General features: G+C 36.8%; 1 protein-coding gene across 1 annotated transcript in view; it reads right to left on the reverse strand.

Annotated features, from left to right (window-relative positions):
- Nucleotides 1-3,617: 3,617 nt before the first annotated feature.
- Nucleotides 3,618-19,282, reverse strand: part of TMPRSS15 (transmembrane serine protease 15) — a gene marked incomplete at both ends in the record, with an annotated part of 51,065 nt that continues 35,400 nt past the window's right edge. The window contains 8 exons of the mRNA XM_082279023.1: nt 3,618-3,773; nt 5,423-5,562; nt 6,469-6,564; nt 6,772-6,953; nt 8,504-8,678; nt 9,062-9,111; nt 12,345-12,440; nt 16,334-16,466. Coding sequence (XP_082135149.1) covers nt 3,618-3,773; nt 5,423-5,562; nt 6,469-6,564; nt 6,772-6,953; nt 8,504-8,678; nt 9,062-9,111; nt 12,345-12,440; nt 16,334-16,466 — 1,028 coding nt within the window. The remainder of the gene's footprint in view (nt 3,774-5,422; nt 5,563-6,468; nt 6,565-6,771; nt 6,954-8,503; nt 8,679-9,061; nt 9,112-12,344; nt 12,441-16,333; nt 16,467-19,282) is intronic.

The following is a 19,282-nucleotide window of genomic DNA, read 5'->3' on the forward strand; positions in this document are numbered from 1 at the left end:
GCCGGGGAATGACTATAGCTTTTTTGTCATATTGGCCTAAGGTCAACATAAATAACTTGGAAAGTGATACCTCATTAACAGTGTATCCTTTAAAGGCAGCTATTAGTTGTTACTTAAGTAAAATACTTTTTGATGGGAAAAAAAAAAACCAGAGTGGGCAAGAGTTTAAGATTAAAATTACTGTTTCAGTCAGTCTATGTGAAAAGGCATTAAAGGTTATTTAAATATAGCTGATAGTTTGTTAGGAATAATGTAGTATTGGAACAAAGAGAAGACAAAGGTTTTTTTCTTGGAAGTGGCACTAATAGATTGATTCCAGTATTACTCAGACTATTACCTAGAAAAGCATTAATTATATTAATTGATGGATAGATTTAGAGGTAACTGTGGTGCATTTAAAGGTGTCTTTTAGAGTTATGATTAACATCATTAATGTCCATTCTCTTTGATTCCTTAAGAGCTTTCTGTGCCTTAAGAATGGTTGTGCTAGTCATTAGGAGCAGCCTGGGGTGATGGCAGTAGCACTCTGGTTGATTTGTTGGTGACAATCTGGTGTCAGAGCAAAAACTTAAGGGATTTTATTGCCGTTGCAGCAAGAGTTCAAGAGCCTGAGTTCAACCTTGCTGTCTTTAACAGAGATTCAGAACTACCACTGAGTGGATGTTGGGGAGAGACTGACCGGAGCAGAACTGATGGGTTGCCTGCACTGTGCTGGCTGATGTTCACCACATCACTTCGGACACAAACGTGCCTCAATTTTTCTGAGTACAGAAAAAATATTTGAAAGTTCAATACCATTAATACTAATTGTGCAATTAGTTGCTGAAGCACTTCTGGAAGCATCTTAAAGCTGCTGTTAAGCTGTGGTTTTGCTTCCTTTTCGAAGAAACCTCCTCCTGTAGTTCAGGTTAAATATTGTTTGCTATTCCTACTTAAAATATTCTATGGTTCTTCCAGTCAGTGGCAACTTCTTTCTTTGTTCAATTCCCTACTTCAGTTTCCTTTGCATTGAGAAAATACTATGATCCTACACGATCACCAAGACAAGAATTGTTTAGTACTGACATAAATATTGCTCAATTCAGCTGAGGGGAAGAAATACCTCTTTCTTGGGAAGAGTTGTAGTAAAAAGAACTTAGTTAATTTTTATGGTCTTGAAGGATTTGCTCCCTTTAACTTAAAGATTAACTATTTCTTCATACTGTATACTTCCAAAGGACATGTAAAGTCACTATCAATATCATGGTTAATGGCAGCAGAAGTGATTTTGAAGCAGCAATTAGGAGAATGCAAATACCTTCAGCAGTTTTTTTTTACAGAGTGAAAGTGATGGCTGGGCAAGCATCAGCACAGACCTGTCTCAAACTCTGTGTGAAGGCAGGAGGGGAAGTGGCATCCAGTGCTTCTGTTGTAGTGCACTCAGATTTTATGTAGAAATAAGAAATATTGGTTATTGGGACAAAATATTTCCATATGTATCACCATATCCATCTCTTTCCAAGCATCTTGGAACTGACTCAGTTGCAAATAATCTGTTTTGCTCAAGTGTTTTAAGATAGTATTGACTGGTTTCTCCACAGGTTAATTTGCAGGCAACTGAAGCCAATGGATGTTGACCAAAGGCTAGAATGTGATTGCCTAAGGTTATGTTAGTTTTACCTAGATAATAATTAGTTGGAATAAAATGGCTTCTTAAATTAAGATAGTTTATATGATAGACCTTTTTATGCCGGGGTTTATAATAGAGCTTTTTTCAGTCTGATGAGGTGATTTATCAATGTGTATCTCAAAATACATTTATGCTTTGCATTTTGGGAAGCAAGAAAATGCAGACAAATAAAAATAACGTACTGTATTCCTGGGAAGCACATTTTCTAGTGATGGATCTGCTTTCAGCTGGTTTTTGTATTTCATTAACAGACTGAAACACAATGTACAATAGTGATGTATGGTAAATAATGCAAAAATCAGGTAATATTTTACTTTACATTTTAATTGAATTGCTTCATCCAAATCAATTTATACTCATAGCAAAATGCTCTACTTTTCAGAGTAATAGGAGAAACAGTGGTCCACTATGAAAGATAGAATTTGCAAATTTAATATTTTAATGCTAAAAAACTGTGTGTTTCATATGAGAGACTGTTTCTAAAACACCTTCTTACCTTCTCTCTGTCATAACTATGTATATCTGTGTTCTTTGTGATCACAGATGTCTTGAAAAAGCTACAGATTTTGGTCTGGACCTAGTTGTCTAATGCTTACGAAGACATGAAAACAGTTTGGGGTTTGTTTTTTATCAGTGATGGCCAACCTGTGTTTGCAAGCATTTCATACCTGTGTTTAGGGTTGCAAGAACCAAATCCAGGAGCTTCATACAGCAATCATACACCTGTATGTATATGTGTAGATACACTCACACAATAAGTAAGAATGCATTTTGTATTTTTGGTACTGTGGAATGATATATAGATTACATTCCTACACTAGTCTGAAAAGAGCAATAAAGAAGTGCATCATATTATACTAAAGACACCACAGAATTTAAGGCATTTGAACAAGTAGGTAATTATATTTTAATTAGAAACTTATTTATAAAAGACCTCGAGAAGATAAACCCTTTATTTTGGTTTTCATATTCTTTCCCCTTTAGAATGCTGTAATGGGATACCCTGCTAGTTTTTATACAAAGCACAAAATCTGTATTAAAAATCCCCAGTAAGCCTGTAATATAGGAACACTATAATTCACGAGGAAGAGCTGGTACTCATTATTGTCAAATGTTTTTAAAAACATAACTTTTTATGAGAGGAAGTTGCGGTATTGTGCGTCTGTGGTTGGGTGTGGACAGGCACATCTCTATAATTGTTTGAATAACTGCCAAATGCTTGCCTAGAAAGAAAACGGAAAAGCTCTATTCAATCCTTTTTTAACTCTATTAATTCCAAACACATTACACCAGAGAGAACTTTTGGCTGACATTCAGTTCATTCATTAGAAAGCAGTGTGATCCATGGTCAGCCTTTTTGCACAATCCATAAACCTCATTCCAGAGCTTTTTGTAATAGGCGAGGCAGAGGAACTCTCGTGAGCCCAGTTTAACATACATCTTCAGTCTGATATGCAGAGAGATTGCTGGAAAGAGTTGACTATGCATTAATATGAAATTGCACATTGAAAATCACAATTTAAAAACATAAACCAGATAATATTTCACCTGATATTAATAATTTTCATTCTTTTCCACTAAAGCATTTACAGTTTGCAAACCCTTTTTACTGCCCATGCTTTGTAAAGTCTTCCATTGTGCAGTTAATGCACTGATGTTCAAAGAATCTGTTTTCCTAAGATCTTATATAAAACAAAAAGTAAAATGACAAAACTATTTATTAGCAAAACCACAGCATCTCTTTTGAAATATCGTGCTCAGTTGGAAATGGGTGTTATTAATGAACAGAAGTTACCAATGTTTTCCTTACCAAGATTAACATTTTTATTCGGTTTCTCTCTGGACTAAAATGGCAGCCTAGTTTACATCATTATGCAATATCTTACTTTCAACATCTCAACATCAACATTTCATTTGAATTCCATTTCTATATTTGAAAAATATCAAGCTAATAGATGATTTTTTTGATCCAGTCCACAAACATGGTGACTCGAACATACACTCCTGGTCGTTGGGGAAGTGCACACCCTTCGCCAAATGATACTACACCAACCAAAAACCACTTGTCCCCATCTTCGAATGTCAGAGGGCCACCTGAATCCCCCTGCAATAAGAAATTCAAAAGTTAAAAGTAAATAGTGTCAACTCTGAAGCAGAGCTTGTTTATGATGTTTGTTTATTTTGTTCCTTATCATGGATGCTGTACTCCTGTATGTCCTAGGCACCAAGAAGTGAACGCAATAGAAATATTTCCATGTGAAAAAAAAATCTTGAAATGATCCATTTTTTTTTCTTTACTTTTTAAATGATGTGACCTTAGGCTCTCATCAGTTTTGCAATACAGGGCTGAGCTTCAAGTGATTTTTTTAAAAATCTTATTCCTTCTATGTTCAGCCCTTCATATTTCACAAAGCCTGGGTAAATGTGGAAGATTTTTTTCAGTTGAATGTATTCAGCCAAAACACAGTTCTATTTTCAGTCACCCCAGAGCTTCTGCAGTTTCAAATTTAGAGAACAAAATAATGAGATTGCCAGAAGAGAAGGTGTCCTTTCCTCTCACCTCCTTTTCAATAGTTTAGCAGATGTAGCATTGCAATAGAGACTGAATTTGATTTAGCTTGAGTGGGGATGAGTCAGCCATGGGTATCTTATTTTGACGAGAAAGAGAACAACAACTATTTTGCTTTGTCTGTCGAGTTAGTTGAACCAGTATTAATTGTGTCTTCTCCAGGCCCTGTGAATGGATCTTTACTAGAGAATTCTGCAAGGACTCAGCCATTAAAATACTTCTGCCCATAACTCTAGGGCAGCCCAGAGCGTTAAAGGCTGTGACAGCAGCCTAAAGGGGGATGTGCTATCAGGACTCACTTGCTCATCTTTGCTCATGGCTGACTGGTCATTGATCACAGTGCTGGTCACTTGTACTCTGAATCAGCCTGTGGTGCTACACTGTTTGTTTGGGGTTTTTTTTCAGTATAAGGTTCAGAAGGAAAAAGGGTAAGAGGAAAGCCATCAGGGGAAAGGACATTAGGCTTGAACACAGTCCTTGTTCTGGACTAAACTAGGCAAAATCAAGGCACCTGGTGAAGGCTTAGGTTGGGAGGACAAGGCAATAGGAATTATGTGAGGCTGCTCCTCATCAAGCTTGAGGAAAGCCAGCCAGTCTCCATGCCACAGACTCCATATTGCTGGAAGAAAAATCATGTGGCAGCCAACTCTGAGTACATCCTCAAAGAGAAGCAGTGTGTTATAAGGAGAGCTGGAATGGATAAAAACTAAACCCACAAGAAGGTATATCAGTGCAGAAAGGCAGCCTCTCTGAAATACTGTGGTGTCTGCTTAGGAAAGACCTCCAGAGTCTACAGGGGAAAAGCAGCTTTGCTCTCTCTCCCTTAATGAAGCATTTCTGAGACTTCAGTCTATTTGGTATTTATTTCTCTGTTCTCTGCATTTCCTCAAGCATGTGCTTCTCTCCTTCATGGAATTACTCAGCAGGAATTATTCAAAGCTTAGTGCAGAAAATTTCCAGTCGTTATATTTATCTCCCTCCAAGGTTGTTTATGCCAAGTTGACACACACACACACAAAAGTTAAACTTGTATCTTGATAAATTATTAAATGGGCAAAATATTGTGTGTAGAAATGACATTCATGGACAGGGATTGTTCTGATTTTCCTAAGTGGAGGATCAGGGAGCATTTTATTCAGTAACTAGATGTGGTTTATGCCAGCAGTGGAAATGATTCTACTTACCTGGCAGGAATCTACTCCTCCCATGTCATATCCTGCACAGAGCATATTCTCAGTAATATTATATTTTGGCAACCATTGTTGGCATTTTTCATTGGAAATGAGAGGGACTTCTGCTTCTTGCAATATATTTGAAGGGGGACCTGATGAAAATACAAAGTACATTTACCTGCGGCATTAAATACCTACATCCCACTGGGAACACTGATAGTTTTGTTCCTGTTCCAGCATGCTCAGCATGCTCCTGAGCTGTAGGAATCCCTGCCTTACTGCTGTACTATTCAGGCTTATGCCCCTGTAACACAGTCACTGGGAAACAGGGCTCATTAACTGAATCCTGTCTTTCATTTGTGTAATGGGACTGGATTTTGTCATAATTAAATCAAGATTACTAAAATCAATGAATATGATCTCACTGTGGGGAGATCTAAGGGATGATTAAAGGCTTAAGAACGTGAGTTGTCCTGTGTTTCCTCACGATTCATTGTGTAACTTTGGTTATTTGAAGTTTTTATAAAAATTTCTTTTATTAATTCCTACCCAAAATTTTAAATGCAATTTAATGTAGAAGTCAATGTATTCCACTGTGGAAGTGAAATGGCATGTTTATTATTTCAGAGAGACTCCAAATCTGGAGCATATGGCATACAAACAGAACATACATTTCACACTGCAGTCAGTTTTCTTGACTTCTAGGGAAAATCATTTGCACATTGTCAGAAAGACTAATCATCTTCTTCCCCCACCCAATATCTGGAACCAAGATGTACATATTTCATGTTGAGAAAAGTAGTCATTATAACTTCTAAGTGGATGTAATAAGCTTTATTCATAGCCTAATGAGCTTAGATATGCATGTTTTCTTCTAATAAATATGTTTTAACTATAATTTTGCTTCAGAGAAGGAATAGTAGAATGGAATAATTCCTACATTTTCATATGGAAGAATAGCTTTCTGAACTATTTGACCTTAGCAACTCCTGTGGAATAGGAACAAGCTTTGCTTCACAGCTCCATGCCTGTCAGAGTTTTCCAAGCAGATGACCCACCTTCGTTCCTAATATCTCCCCAGCCAGCAATGGAGCAGTTAACTCCTGGCAAAAACTGTTGATTTCTTTCTGGTAGGCAGATAGGTTGTATGTAATCTGTGAATGAGAAAAAAGCAATCAATTTCAACCTCTTCCCTGTATTCAGATTTTTATGAAGTCAGAACAGAAAAAGTTCATTAATTCAAACCCACTTTTTGGCCAAGATATCCAGGAAGTACTGAGTGGACTCCCCACCACCCCCATATGCTTAGCACGGTTTTGCATAATAGAATAAATGGGTTTTTTTGGAAAATAAAAACTCACCTGTGTATTGCACTTTGTGTTGAAGGTGCAGCAGAGCAATATCACTGTCTTTTGTTTGCTTCATGTAATGAGGATTCATAATTATTCTGTCGATGTTTCGCACCACTGTTGAAGGCTGTGCCAGATCTGATTGAACGTACAAGCCAAGAACCGCTTGCCAGCGGGATGGCTTTAATTGTCTCCTATAAGTTTCAAGGAGTATTCACAATTAGGAGTAATTAATGAGAGTTTTGAAAAACGTGTATTAGATAAAATGCTGATATTTAGCCTCGCAGTAATCCATAGCATTTGCATGTTTTGTCAAATAAACAGAACAGAGTAGATGTGCATAGAATTCCATGAGACCATCACCATCTTAAACATCTACGCTGCAGATATAAGTTGCTGATTTCTTTATGGTGAACTTGTAATGCATTATTTATAATGAATTAATCAGACGGTGGTGCAGAGGAGAAAACACATTAACTAAATTACCACGGCTTTTAAAGCACTATGAAGAATACTGCTGACTGCCCAGCAGGCAATTAATATTGGTCCCAGTTAGAAAATGGTAATGGAATGTCTAAAGAATAATAGGACTGAGATGTTGTTGGAAATGCTGCAGCTCATAGAAAACTGGTCTCTTAGTTGTTCAATCTAAATCAAAAAAGATATGCTAAGAAAAAATATGGAATAATCTGCATCTTTTTTTTCCTGCTCTACACATGCTGATTTGAGGCTGTATTTGTCTGAGAAGTTAAATATTCGTTATTTTTTAATCAATCACTTTATGGTTCAACAAGTACATTCTCAGCCTGGTTGTTGGACTGAACTGGTTTCTGCTTCTCTTTTGGTTTGACATCAAGATGTTCTTTTGTTCTAAACTAGGAGTGTTTAATGTTCAGAAGGTATGAAGCGGCAAGCTTCAATTTAGGAAAATTCTAGCAAAGGCAAGATGACAAAATTAGATTTAGGTGAAAATAGAAAGGCAATTCAAGTGAAAAGGAAGTATCAAGACAATTGTGGATTTATTGTGTGGAAATTAAGAGGGCTTGATCCTTTTCATTTCAGTGACTTTGTGTGGAATGTAGCTCCTGTCATGCCATGAGGCAGCATTAATATTTTGGCACAGTCTCCACTGCCTTACTATTTAGCTATTTGTAATGAAAGCTCTACTGTAATTTTGAATATTAATTTTCTTTTTGCCATTCCAGTTTCTGTATGTCTTTTACAACACTTCGTTTTATTGTAGCTATTATGAAAGCAAATCCTAGAAAATATTAAATATGCATCACTTCTTTGAATGGTAAAAATAGCACCATCAAGAGGATATCCAATATTGCCTAATCAATGCACATAAATCAAGATTCATTCCAATGATGCACAGTAAATCTTGATCAATCCATGATAATATACAGCAGGAATTCTGGGTTTACTTTATGGGATATGATGTCACCCTTTATACCACTGGTGGGGATTCACCTAATTTATGGAGGCTCACAATAATTATGGATTAAGTACCAATGCTCAGTATTAAAATTTAAAATGCAATTCCTTATTGTTCAGGAAAGGCTGCTTAGTTTCCATGATTCTCTGCATTAAAGTAAGGACTGAGGATTTACCAGAAAGTAAAGCCCACAAGTGATTCAAAATGTGGTAATTAAACCGTTAGTTGTTAATTTTTCATATCAGTGTCACAATTTGTTCATAATCTGATGCCTCCTTAGTGAGCTTGCACATAAAAGAACATTACCCATATACACAGTGTGCTGCTGTCACCAGCCACTCATCACTGACAAGGGAAGCTCCACAAACAGGTTGGAAATTAAAATGGAGTGAAACTATCCAAGGCCAAGCCTCTCTTCTGGCATCACTTCCACCTACAATTCTTGTTTGATTATTCTGAGTTACCAGGTGTTTTCCACAAGCTAAGATTAAAGCAAAATAAAATTAAATAAAATAAAAAATAAAGGGGATGTAACATATTTCATTAGACTAGTCAATTTCTTGGAAAAAATAGGCTTCCTAGAATCTGCACTGCTATTCAAAAATACTGTGGAATGTTTTCTTTCCTCAGACCTTCTGGAATTTTTATACATTTATTTTATATATGTTTTTGCTACAGGTCCATCTCTGGTGTACACTTAACACTGACATCAAGTGAAGACTAAATTTTCCTGTGTTTATATCATCATGAGTATAGTGTTTATAGTCCATTCCCTAACCTTTCTATTCAAGCTATAGACATTAGGCTTTATGGTCTGAACAATTTGATGGCTCTGTGAAATATTCCTGTATTCTGTGTACTTACATTGAATGTTACATTGCAGATGAACCACCAGGTTGTCCAAACACTGTTCTCTAGAATGAAAGTGCAATTAAATCATAAGTATCTGCACACCAAATAACTCTGACTGTCAAATAGATACACATACACACAGAGAGAGAAATTTATATAATCATATATATAAAAGTACATTCCTTTAGCAATATCAACCTGTGAAGTATAATAACTAATGCTACCTGTTTAAATTATATTTTAAATATGCAACATTATATGCTATACAACATTAAATGTACATATTCCTCTTCAATGAGCACTTAATTGGTTTATATTATGGAAATAAAAGTAGACTCGTGTTTTAGGGAAATCAGTCATCTGTCCGTGACAGATTTGCAATGAAGTTATAGCTGCCTACGGTATTTTTTCCTACCTTTTGAGATGTTTTCAATGCCTTACCACTAGAGATCAGTGTGGCCAAAGAATTTAAGAGGTTAGTTTTATATCGCTGAATAATGTTGCTGTAAAATACATAGCTGCACATGCTAGGTTAGAAATTATTTAGCAGAGATATAAAGCCAGAGTCTGAGGAGCACAAGATCACAGATGAAAGCTGCTCAAGCATTTCTGATACTCAGAGGTTTCAATATTATGTTCATAGCCTGTAATGAATCTGAAACACTTGGGACAGTGTATGTGCTAGCAATTCAAATCTGATACAAACAGAACCACGAATTAGAGGAAAAAAGGAAACCAAACTCTTCTAACAGTTTGTTTCCAGTGGGCATTTCCACATTCTATTTTTAAATGGAAAAGGTGAAGGATACTTTAAACATGATGGGGAATGATGCACTTCACTGTGTTTGCTCTAAAATTTGGTCTCTGCTGTGAGATGTGACCCAGTAATTTCCCAATGGCATAGTGCTAAAAGAAGTACAGTGGGAACTGTAACTACCCACCACCTCCCCAATTAAACCTTCACTATAGGGAGGTGCAAATGAGATATTCCTCCAGCCCTGAATAGTCCCACATTGCCATTTTCCACTTCAAGGTAGGTACCTATTTTTAAAGGTGTAATTTAAAAAGTGGAAACCAATTTCTGTGACTTGTATTCAGATCTGTATTGACTTCAGAAGGGTGTCCCTTCATAACCAGACAAACATCAAGGACAACCAGAAATGCATAAATCCCCAGGAAACCAATGTCATCTTCTGCATAAACTTTGTAGCAACTAAATACCTTTCCCACAATGCCTTCATAGGGTTTCAAAGGGTGGTCAGTGGTGCTGCATATTAGGTCTTTTATCTTTTTATCTGGTCCTATGCTTTCCCATAGGTAGATGCATAAACTACCCAAACTAACCACAAAAATGTCAGATTTGTCCCTATAATTTTTCTTTTTCAGTGTAAAGGGAGTTGCTGGTCCCTACTGGTTACTTTTGTAGAAATTACTTCATTGGCCTCTGCTTTTTCTTTTTTGTGAAGCTAGCTCCCAGTAGGAAAAGCACTTCCTTGCCTGCACTTCAGCCCAACAGTTTTCAGCTGCCTCTTGGTCAGCACAGGAGAGGCCAAAAGGCACCAGAGGCTTGTGCTGAACACCCTCCTCTTGTGCCTCTCTGAGTGTCAGCTGTCAAGCAGCACGCCAGGCAGCAATCTGGAGTACTTAGGATATCTGTGAGCATGATCTTCACTTAGAACTGGCAAAAACAATTGTCCCTGTGGAATCTGCTCACATGTATCTAAAAGGCAGGATTTGGGGCTGTCACAAAACTATCCTGCCAAAAATCACATTACCTAAGGGCACCAGAGAATTCTTTTGCTGTCTCTGTCACTGCAGCTTTCAAACCCTATTATATGTGTCCTCCTTTGTTTCAATGGTGGATGCACTTGAATAAAAACCAAAGACAATGTGAGAAGTACATTTTATAATTAGATTACGGGTTAATGAATTCAGTTGCTTAAATTATCAAATCTGTGTGATCTTTCTATAATTTGTTATATGTACAAAATCCATGTGTGAATCTGTAATCGTTCCACCCTGCAAAATTATTCCTGTCAGCTGTCCAGATGAAACATGGGAGAAGACACCTATTTCTGCAACAGAAATAGAACTAAGATAAATGAATTTATTCCATTTTCTCCTGCTTTAATCACTTTTAGTGTTAAATAGGTATTAACAGAAGACATCTTTAAATCATTACTGCTCTTCAAGATGTCTTGTGGCAATGCTGGTTTAGACGTTCACTCAAGAAAAAAAGCAAAATAGCCTCCAATGATATTCCATTAGTTTAAGATACTTTCACCACCAGTGACAATGATAAATATTTGGGGTTAACAGAGTATAATTAGAACATAAAATGTAACACTTTTTTTTTTCTGTAGACAAAATAATAGACCATAGAAAATTAAGAAGTCTCTCCTGATTTATTGCTATGTGGTATGTTTATAAAGGGAAAGAACCTGGGCTCTTGCTGTCCTCAACATGGTTCCAGCATTTTAGCAATTAGACAGTAATTTTCTGGCTCAGTGTTTCTGGTAGAAATCCAGAAAAATTTGTACAGTAAACCCTCTTATAAGCAGAAAAAAGTAATTTAAGTCATTAAAATTCTTCAAATTGATGATGGCAAGCCTTTCTCCTTGGGAGTTGTACTGTAAATTCCACAATTTCCTGAGGACTTAATCCTGGGCTAACATCACGTTTTCATTTAATTTACAAGAAACCACCAGTTCCTAGCACCCTTCAGAATCACTTCAGCTGTTATTTGGGCTGAGAAAGGTTAGAATAGAATCAAATGTATTCTGAGGGTCATGTAATCAAATAATTCACTTGTAAACGTGGAGACAAATCCAGAAGCCATTTTTTGAGTGGGCTCGTTTGTTTAAATATTGATACCTGTCTGTGGATGGCTTATTTTAGCATTCCTCACAGTATCCAAAGTCTGTATCAATAAAGCCAGAGGATTATAGAGTGTGACTCATTGTATTTTAAGAGATGCCTTGATGGATCACATTTTGGAGTGCTTATTTTTCTCTGCTGATTACAGAGAGAACCTACTGTGACAACTACTCTGTAACTGTGGGTGAATGTCACTCCATCTTAATTCTTCTATATTATTATGTATAGGTAGTCTTAATTCTACTGTATTATGTAGTCATATGTTTCTAGATAAGAAATATTTTGTTAAAAGAGCATATAATTTCCACAGTAAACAGATGAAGACTTCAATTAATTTGAGCTATATATTAATGCATAAATAATCACCACCATACTTAAAGCCATCATTTGTATGAGGAAGAAACCTCACTCTACCCACCTTTTTGTGAAAATTAGGCTGTGGTTACCTCCTTTGGCAATAGTGACAAATGGGCCATCTCCAGTGATTAATACAGCTGATGACATATTTGCATCCCTGGGACAAAAAGACACATGCATATTTTTAGGTATTTACCCTGTTCCACCAGTGGAGCAATAGTTGGGAAGTTGTTATACTGGTAGAGTAAACATCAGGTTGTTTGTTTTTTTTTTTCCCCCTGAAATAATGACCCTTTAGCAGGAGATTTTTGAGGCTTGAAACTCATTTGGATTAAAATGTGACTTACTTACTTCCAGTCTTGCATCTTATTCTAAGTTCTCTAATGCTACAATAATATTGAAAGAGACATTAATTAATTCTTTTGACAGGAGTAAATATTAATTTTGGCTTTTCTGTGCCACAATGAAGGGTTTGCAATACCAGTTGTTAAATGTATGGAGCTAAAACTTAGTACACCAAACAGCCGTAACAGCTGAACCTTGGGGTATCACAGTCTTGCTTTTTTTGAGGGGTGCAGTTAAATTTATACCATACTGTCTAGAAAGGACATGAAATTACATTTTGTATCATGAAGAATGTAAGTAAAAAAAAAAAAAAAGTTAAGTTTCACCTCACAGATCTGTTGAAATCAAGATTGTTGTGGAATAAGTCAATAGTGTCATGTTTGCTAGTGAGCGGGAGTGGGATGTAGTCATAGAGTCACAGAATCACAGAACAGTTTGGGTTGGATGGGACCTTTAAAGGTCATCCAGTTAATTTTTTTTTTTTTTTTGGTAGCTTTTTGAACTAAGAATTCTGTGTACTGTTGGTGAGATAAATAGTTTTGACATTTAGAACCCATATCCAGATTTTCTTTATAGCCCATTCTGCATCATACACTTTGTGATACTTCATATGACCAGTTTGGAACACATATCCATGAAACATACTTGCTTTCCCTTGAGGAAACATGGGGAAAAAAGATTCTTGTGGTCAGACTGCATAATTTTTTGGGGGGTGACAGCCTCCCATCTGGCCCTTTAGCCTTACACATCTCAGGAGCAAGAAGAGAATCATTTATGCAGGTGTAATACACAGGGAGCACCTGTACCATTCCTTCTGTTCAAATGCAGTAAATCTCACTCTCCTGGGAAGGCTGAAGTCTGGAATCTGCCTGCAAATCAGCTGAGTCTGGAGTAAAGAGGTGTTCAACAACCCAGCTCTGCCACCAGGAGAGTTGTATGATCCACCTGCTGGGAAAGTCACTACTGCTGCATTTCTCAGCCTGGAAGTGCCTTTTAGGCACTCTGAGAGCAGTAAAGTGCCAAGCTGGGTAGGCAGAGTCAAATTCTATGATGAAAAACTTTGCTGAGACCAGGAAATTATTCCCAGGAACTCACTTCCTTCTGAAGAAAGTTGCATGTTCATGAAGAAAATAGAATTAAGGGTTTTAGAGTAAAGGCTAAACTCTCAGTCTTGTTGGACTTTTGGGTGTGACAGAATTGCCAGGTCTACCCGTATTCCTGGGTACAGTTCAGCAAAGACCCAGCTGGCTCTGGTCCCAGGGAAACAGGATTGTTTTGGATCTGACCAATGGAATGGTGAAAAGCTCAGTGTGTGATTTTCTTGGTTCCAGGAAATAAGATATTGATAAGACTCAAATTTTAGCAGTGCTGCCAGATGCACACAGATACAAGTGCAAGCTGAGAAAAGGATTATTTTCAGACTTCTCCAGAGCATCAATTTGTTCATCTTGCACCCCAAACTCATTAAAAAGATTTGTAAATTATTTGCCTAAGGTGTATTTTGTAGATGCACAGATAAGCATGTCCCCAGACTGGCCTCCTGTTTGGTGTAAATCACAAACGCAACAGTCACATATCTGAAAAATGGAGGCAAAAGGATTCACATGTGCGATTTATTAGAACCTGTGAGGAACACTGCACTTTCTAGCCCAGCTACATAAATAATCAGGATATGATACAGGACTCCTGTCAGCTCAGTCCTTTTCATAAATTAAACAGCAAGTGAGACTAGCAAATGTATAAGCAATTAACAGCAAAAGTAAATTGTCCTAGATGAGCCTTAGCCTGTCTCTCTAATAAAGCATGATTCTAGGCTGTAATTCAGTGTAGGAGCATGAGCTATGGCCTGCTCAGGACCTGTTATTGCAAACATCCATTTAGTAACAAATATGGTGACACTTGTTAACAAATCTGCTGCAACAGGGGGGTTCAAGGAAAGCAGAATTGTGTGATGCTCACAGGAGTTACATATATATATATATATGTATATATACACACCTATTTGTATACCAATATATACATACCTATACATACACACACATATGAGAATTTTATCCTGTGCTGCAGGATCAGTAACTGCAGTAGCACCCAGGTTACAAAAATGTGATACAAGTTAGGTTTAAAAATACTTTTTCTTGACCATGGGAATATGTCATGAACTGAGAAATGGAATTAGTAAGAAATAACTAGGAAGCTTAATAGGAACATTTTTAGCAAGTGCATCTGAGTAGTTTATAGAGACAACCTGAAAGGTATTGCCACACAATGTTATGGAGACAAAAGCAGGAGGTAATTTTTAAAAGGTATAGTACCATGGAAGACAAAGTTTGTTGAAGCTTATCAAATATGTCATTTAAATCAATAGACCACAAAATTACTCCTGTCCAGAAGAGAAATGAGGCAGGGCAGGGGGGGAAAGAATCAGAGGAAAAAGGCCTCTGCCACTCTAAAGAGCAAAGTATTTGACCACAAGCACATTTAAACATGCTTTGTATGTTCTTACATGCATGCATACATAAATTACAGTCAGGATTTGTGCATGTAGCTATCTGACATTTATGTAAACTCAGTACCTATCTAAAGCAAAAAAGTAAAAATAAAACAACAAACCAGCACTTATTCATCCAATTAGAAGTATTTTTGAAATAACACTGATATTTTCCTAAGTCATTCTAACTCTTTAATTGCTACAATTAATTTATCAGAAGAGCCCAGAGTCTCCTTCTGAAACCTGTTTGTGAGCAAAGGTGGATGAGACAAAAGTAAAAGGAACGAATGAGGAAAGCATTCATGAAAACAGGATTAAGCTACTTCAGAATCAGTTATACAATAAAAGCAGATGAGGGAGAGAGTAAATATTAAGTTATATTTCTTTCTATGGATTTGTAGGTATCTTTCTTTGGTCAGAGACCAAAATAACGAATTGCAAGCTTAGAATTTAATTTGATTTTTAGTTGTGTGAGTGACATTCTGTAAAAACCTCAGCACTGCAGGAAAGCTAATTACTATTCAGTGGGTGACAGCGGAGTGGCACATGATGTAAGTAAGGCCAGAATGCAGGCCATAAATTTTACCATGGATTGAAAAATGCAAAACCCCTCACTCAACAATCCCCATGTTTCCCCCAAAAATTCTTCTAAGCAGTGACTGAAGCCAAATCTATTTTTCAGTCATATACTTCCCTCCTCCCTCCCTGCTCTAAGTGTTCCTCAAGAGAAATTCCATTTCCTCTCCCAATGGCTCAGATCTAGTGATAGGTATGAAATTTATTGGGAGCCCAGTAGCAGAATATCCAAGGGATTATCTTTACTTGGAATGAACAGCTGCAGTACGAAAGCAGAGCAGCCAAGACTGCTGTCTGCTCCAGCTTTACTCTTGAGCCACTCTTATGAAAGTGAAGATGTAAATGATGACATAAAGTGATAAAAGACTGATGCACTCACATCACTCTCCCAATGTTCTCCAGTATGTATCCTCATGCCCAACCTGCCATGTTCAGAGTCTTCAATCCTGCACTGAATGCCATCAAAACAGGGTTTGCCAAACTTTCAAATTTGTTGGCACACCAAGCACTCCACTTGACAGAGACAGATACATTTGCCACTTTTTTGGAGAATACAACAGCAAAATGAGGGGGGAAATGCCAATATACACTCAACAAATCAGCAAACAAGTTGCAAAGGACAATGAATATTTATTACTCACCCCAACCCCAACAGCTGGCAAACACTGTCTGAAATCTCTCCATTCCAATCATCTGCACATGCCAGATGCCACATCCTCCCAATCCTGGCTTGTACCAGCCCTTCGGTGCTCAGAGAGCCATTGAGTAATCTCACTGGAGAACAAAATGGGCAGAAGCATTTTGGATAGGTGGCAAACCACACCAAGTAAACAGATATGTAATGTAAAGAGATTTATTATTGCAAATGAAGAACACAAAATAAGTTAAAATGCATTATAGAGGCAATAAACCCAGCATCTCCAGAATGTTGTGTTCCCACAGGAAGGAAATGCTATTGTTATCTCCTATATTTCTGCCACACGAGAGTTTCATACCTTGCATTTTGCAAACATCTCAGAAATAGACAATAAACAGTACATTTTCCATCAACTCTAAATAATGCATTTTTTTCTTAGTCAGCATTATATAATTTCCAAAAAGCTCTAGCTCTATGATGCTCAGTAACACTGACTGGAAATAAGGTTAAAATGAGTGTTGACAGAAAAAAAATAGATGCCCAGTTCCAAATGCTATGAGTTTTCACTGTTTTCATTGCAGCTTTAGTTAAAACACTCACACTAATAATAAAAGCTCACTGAAAACCAGTCCTTCTATAAAAACTTTTCCCAAAAGAAGATATTCAGAACAAAAATTCAGAAACTGATTAAGTTATTGGTAAAAAGTCTTATGCTATTGGAAGTTGGATCACAAGGCCAACAGAATCTCACATATACACATATATATAAAATAAGAATTTTATTATGTAATATTAAAAATATATATAATAAGAAGGTCAATAGAGTGTCATATATGTCTTAGCAGCTACAGCTGCATTTCAGGCAGATGACAGGTATTGCCATTGTGAAGTAGAGAAAAGCATGCAATGCACTGACATTTATTGGCTATCAAAATATTTTTGTTTTAAAAAAACTTACTTGTGCAGAAAACCTTTTTCCACCAAAGTTTTTTCACAAAGAGTACCCACAATAGTAAATAAAAAATTTAGATTTTCAGAAATGCCTCGGTGACACCTGGAGTGCATTTATGAAAGTGATATACAGTGATTAATTAATGATAAATCTCAGATTAAATTAAATTAAATTTTTGAGCTTCTTAAACATCTCAGAATTGTATGCACTGCAAGATTTCTCCAAACTACTTTAGACACCTCTCTTCTTGAGAGAACTTGAACTATAACTCCTTTTCCTTTCTCCTCATCAAATATATGTTCACCAAATACATTATTGGTAAGGAATAATAAAGTCATTGAGCATCCAACAACTGCTTAATTCAGATATCATGTATTTTATAATTATGCCATTTCTTTGCAGTCCCTGGAAGTTTCAGAAGCTGGGGAATTTGAAAAGACAGTTTGTCTAGTTCAAATTGCCACTTCTGGTAAGAAATTGGTTTCAGGAAAATGAACAAGGCTTTTGGACACTGGAAAGACTCAATGTGAGAGTCTCTAATTGAATTTTCATTTTGTTTTAAGACATAGATTGATCTAGCCAAAGTTTGGATTAAATGGGTTTTTGGAAACAAATCTCCCAGGCTTTTCATGTGAGGTAATTTGTTATGAAGTAATAGACAATCAGTGGCAAAATAAATCTTTGGGAAAATGTACATCGTGTTAATGTAGGTGATGGTTACTTTGTTCAGGTCTTTAGCAATGACTGGAAAAAAAAATTCAAGTTCCCTTTGCTTAAGAAGAAACTGAAGGGAATTTTATTCTATACATTTTAAAGGAAGAATATGTTTGCAACAAAATAGCCAATGGCACTAATTTGAGGAGTGAATCTGTGTCTTCATCCATCTATTTATCTATCTATCTATCTGCATGTATTTACATATACCATGTATATTTCTATACATGCATGTAAAAAATGTTGAAATCAATGATGACTGTCATCACACACCTAAAAACATATCTGATTCCTAGTAGACATCTTTAAAACAAAGGAATTGTGCTAAGCTCAAAGACCACTTTTAAATCTTCCATTAGTTCTCCAAAGCAGATTGTCAGAAAGAGCAGTTTAACTGCTGTGCTAGGCCAAACATGATTTAAGCATTAGTTTTACATTTAAATTATTGGTTTAGAGAATCTTATTTCCCTGCTATGTGAAATGAATTAATACACTGTACACAATCATTTTGGAAATAACCGCTTTACTGGAGAACTAAGGAATAGCAGTGAGCAATGGATGCTGCTTTTGAAGCTGTGCCATCCATTCACTCTACAGAGTCCAGGTGGGCTGGAGGGTGCCATGTGTTACAGTTTGGCTTCACACTCACAAATCTGTTGGAGAATTTCCACCAAGGACATGTTTATTCTCTACCCTGCACTGCAGAGTTTATTCTACTGTGGAACTCAAATTAATTACAGCGACAATTGGTAGAACTTGGAAATATAAAATGGATACAGCAGAAAAGCATGTGTTGAGTTTCCATTTAATTTTGAGGCCATTATGAGCAACTACAGTTTTCAGCACAGAGGAGCTTCCTACCTTTTCCAGAGTTCTTCATCAGATTCCATATACTATCTCAGAAAAGTGACTGTTCTCCTGGCCCTGACAAACTCAATGAGATATTGATGTGTAAATTGGCATGGTCTGCATGCATCTGCAGCATTCTACATTAGCTGAGGTTCTGTGCTGTTTTCCTAGGCAATTCCTGCCAAATATGCATGGCTTAGGTTGGACACTAGGAAAACTTTCTCCACCAAAAGGGCTGTCAAGCATTGGGACAGGCTGCCCTGGAAGGCTGAAGAGGCAGAGTCACCAGCCCTGGAGGAGTTTAAAAGACATGTAGACATAGCACTGAGGGACATGGTTTGGTGGTGAACTTGGCAGTGCTGGGTTAACGGTTGGACTTGATCTAGGATCTTTCCCAACCTAAATGATTCTATGATTTCTTTGTATGAAGGAAAGCTT

This window comes from Coloeus monedula (genome assembly GCF_965178545.1).
Source record: "Coloeus monedula genome assembly, chromosome: 3".
NCBI lineage: Eukaryota > Metazoa > Chordata > Aves > Passeriformes > Corvidae > Coloeus > Coloeus monedula.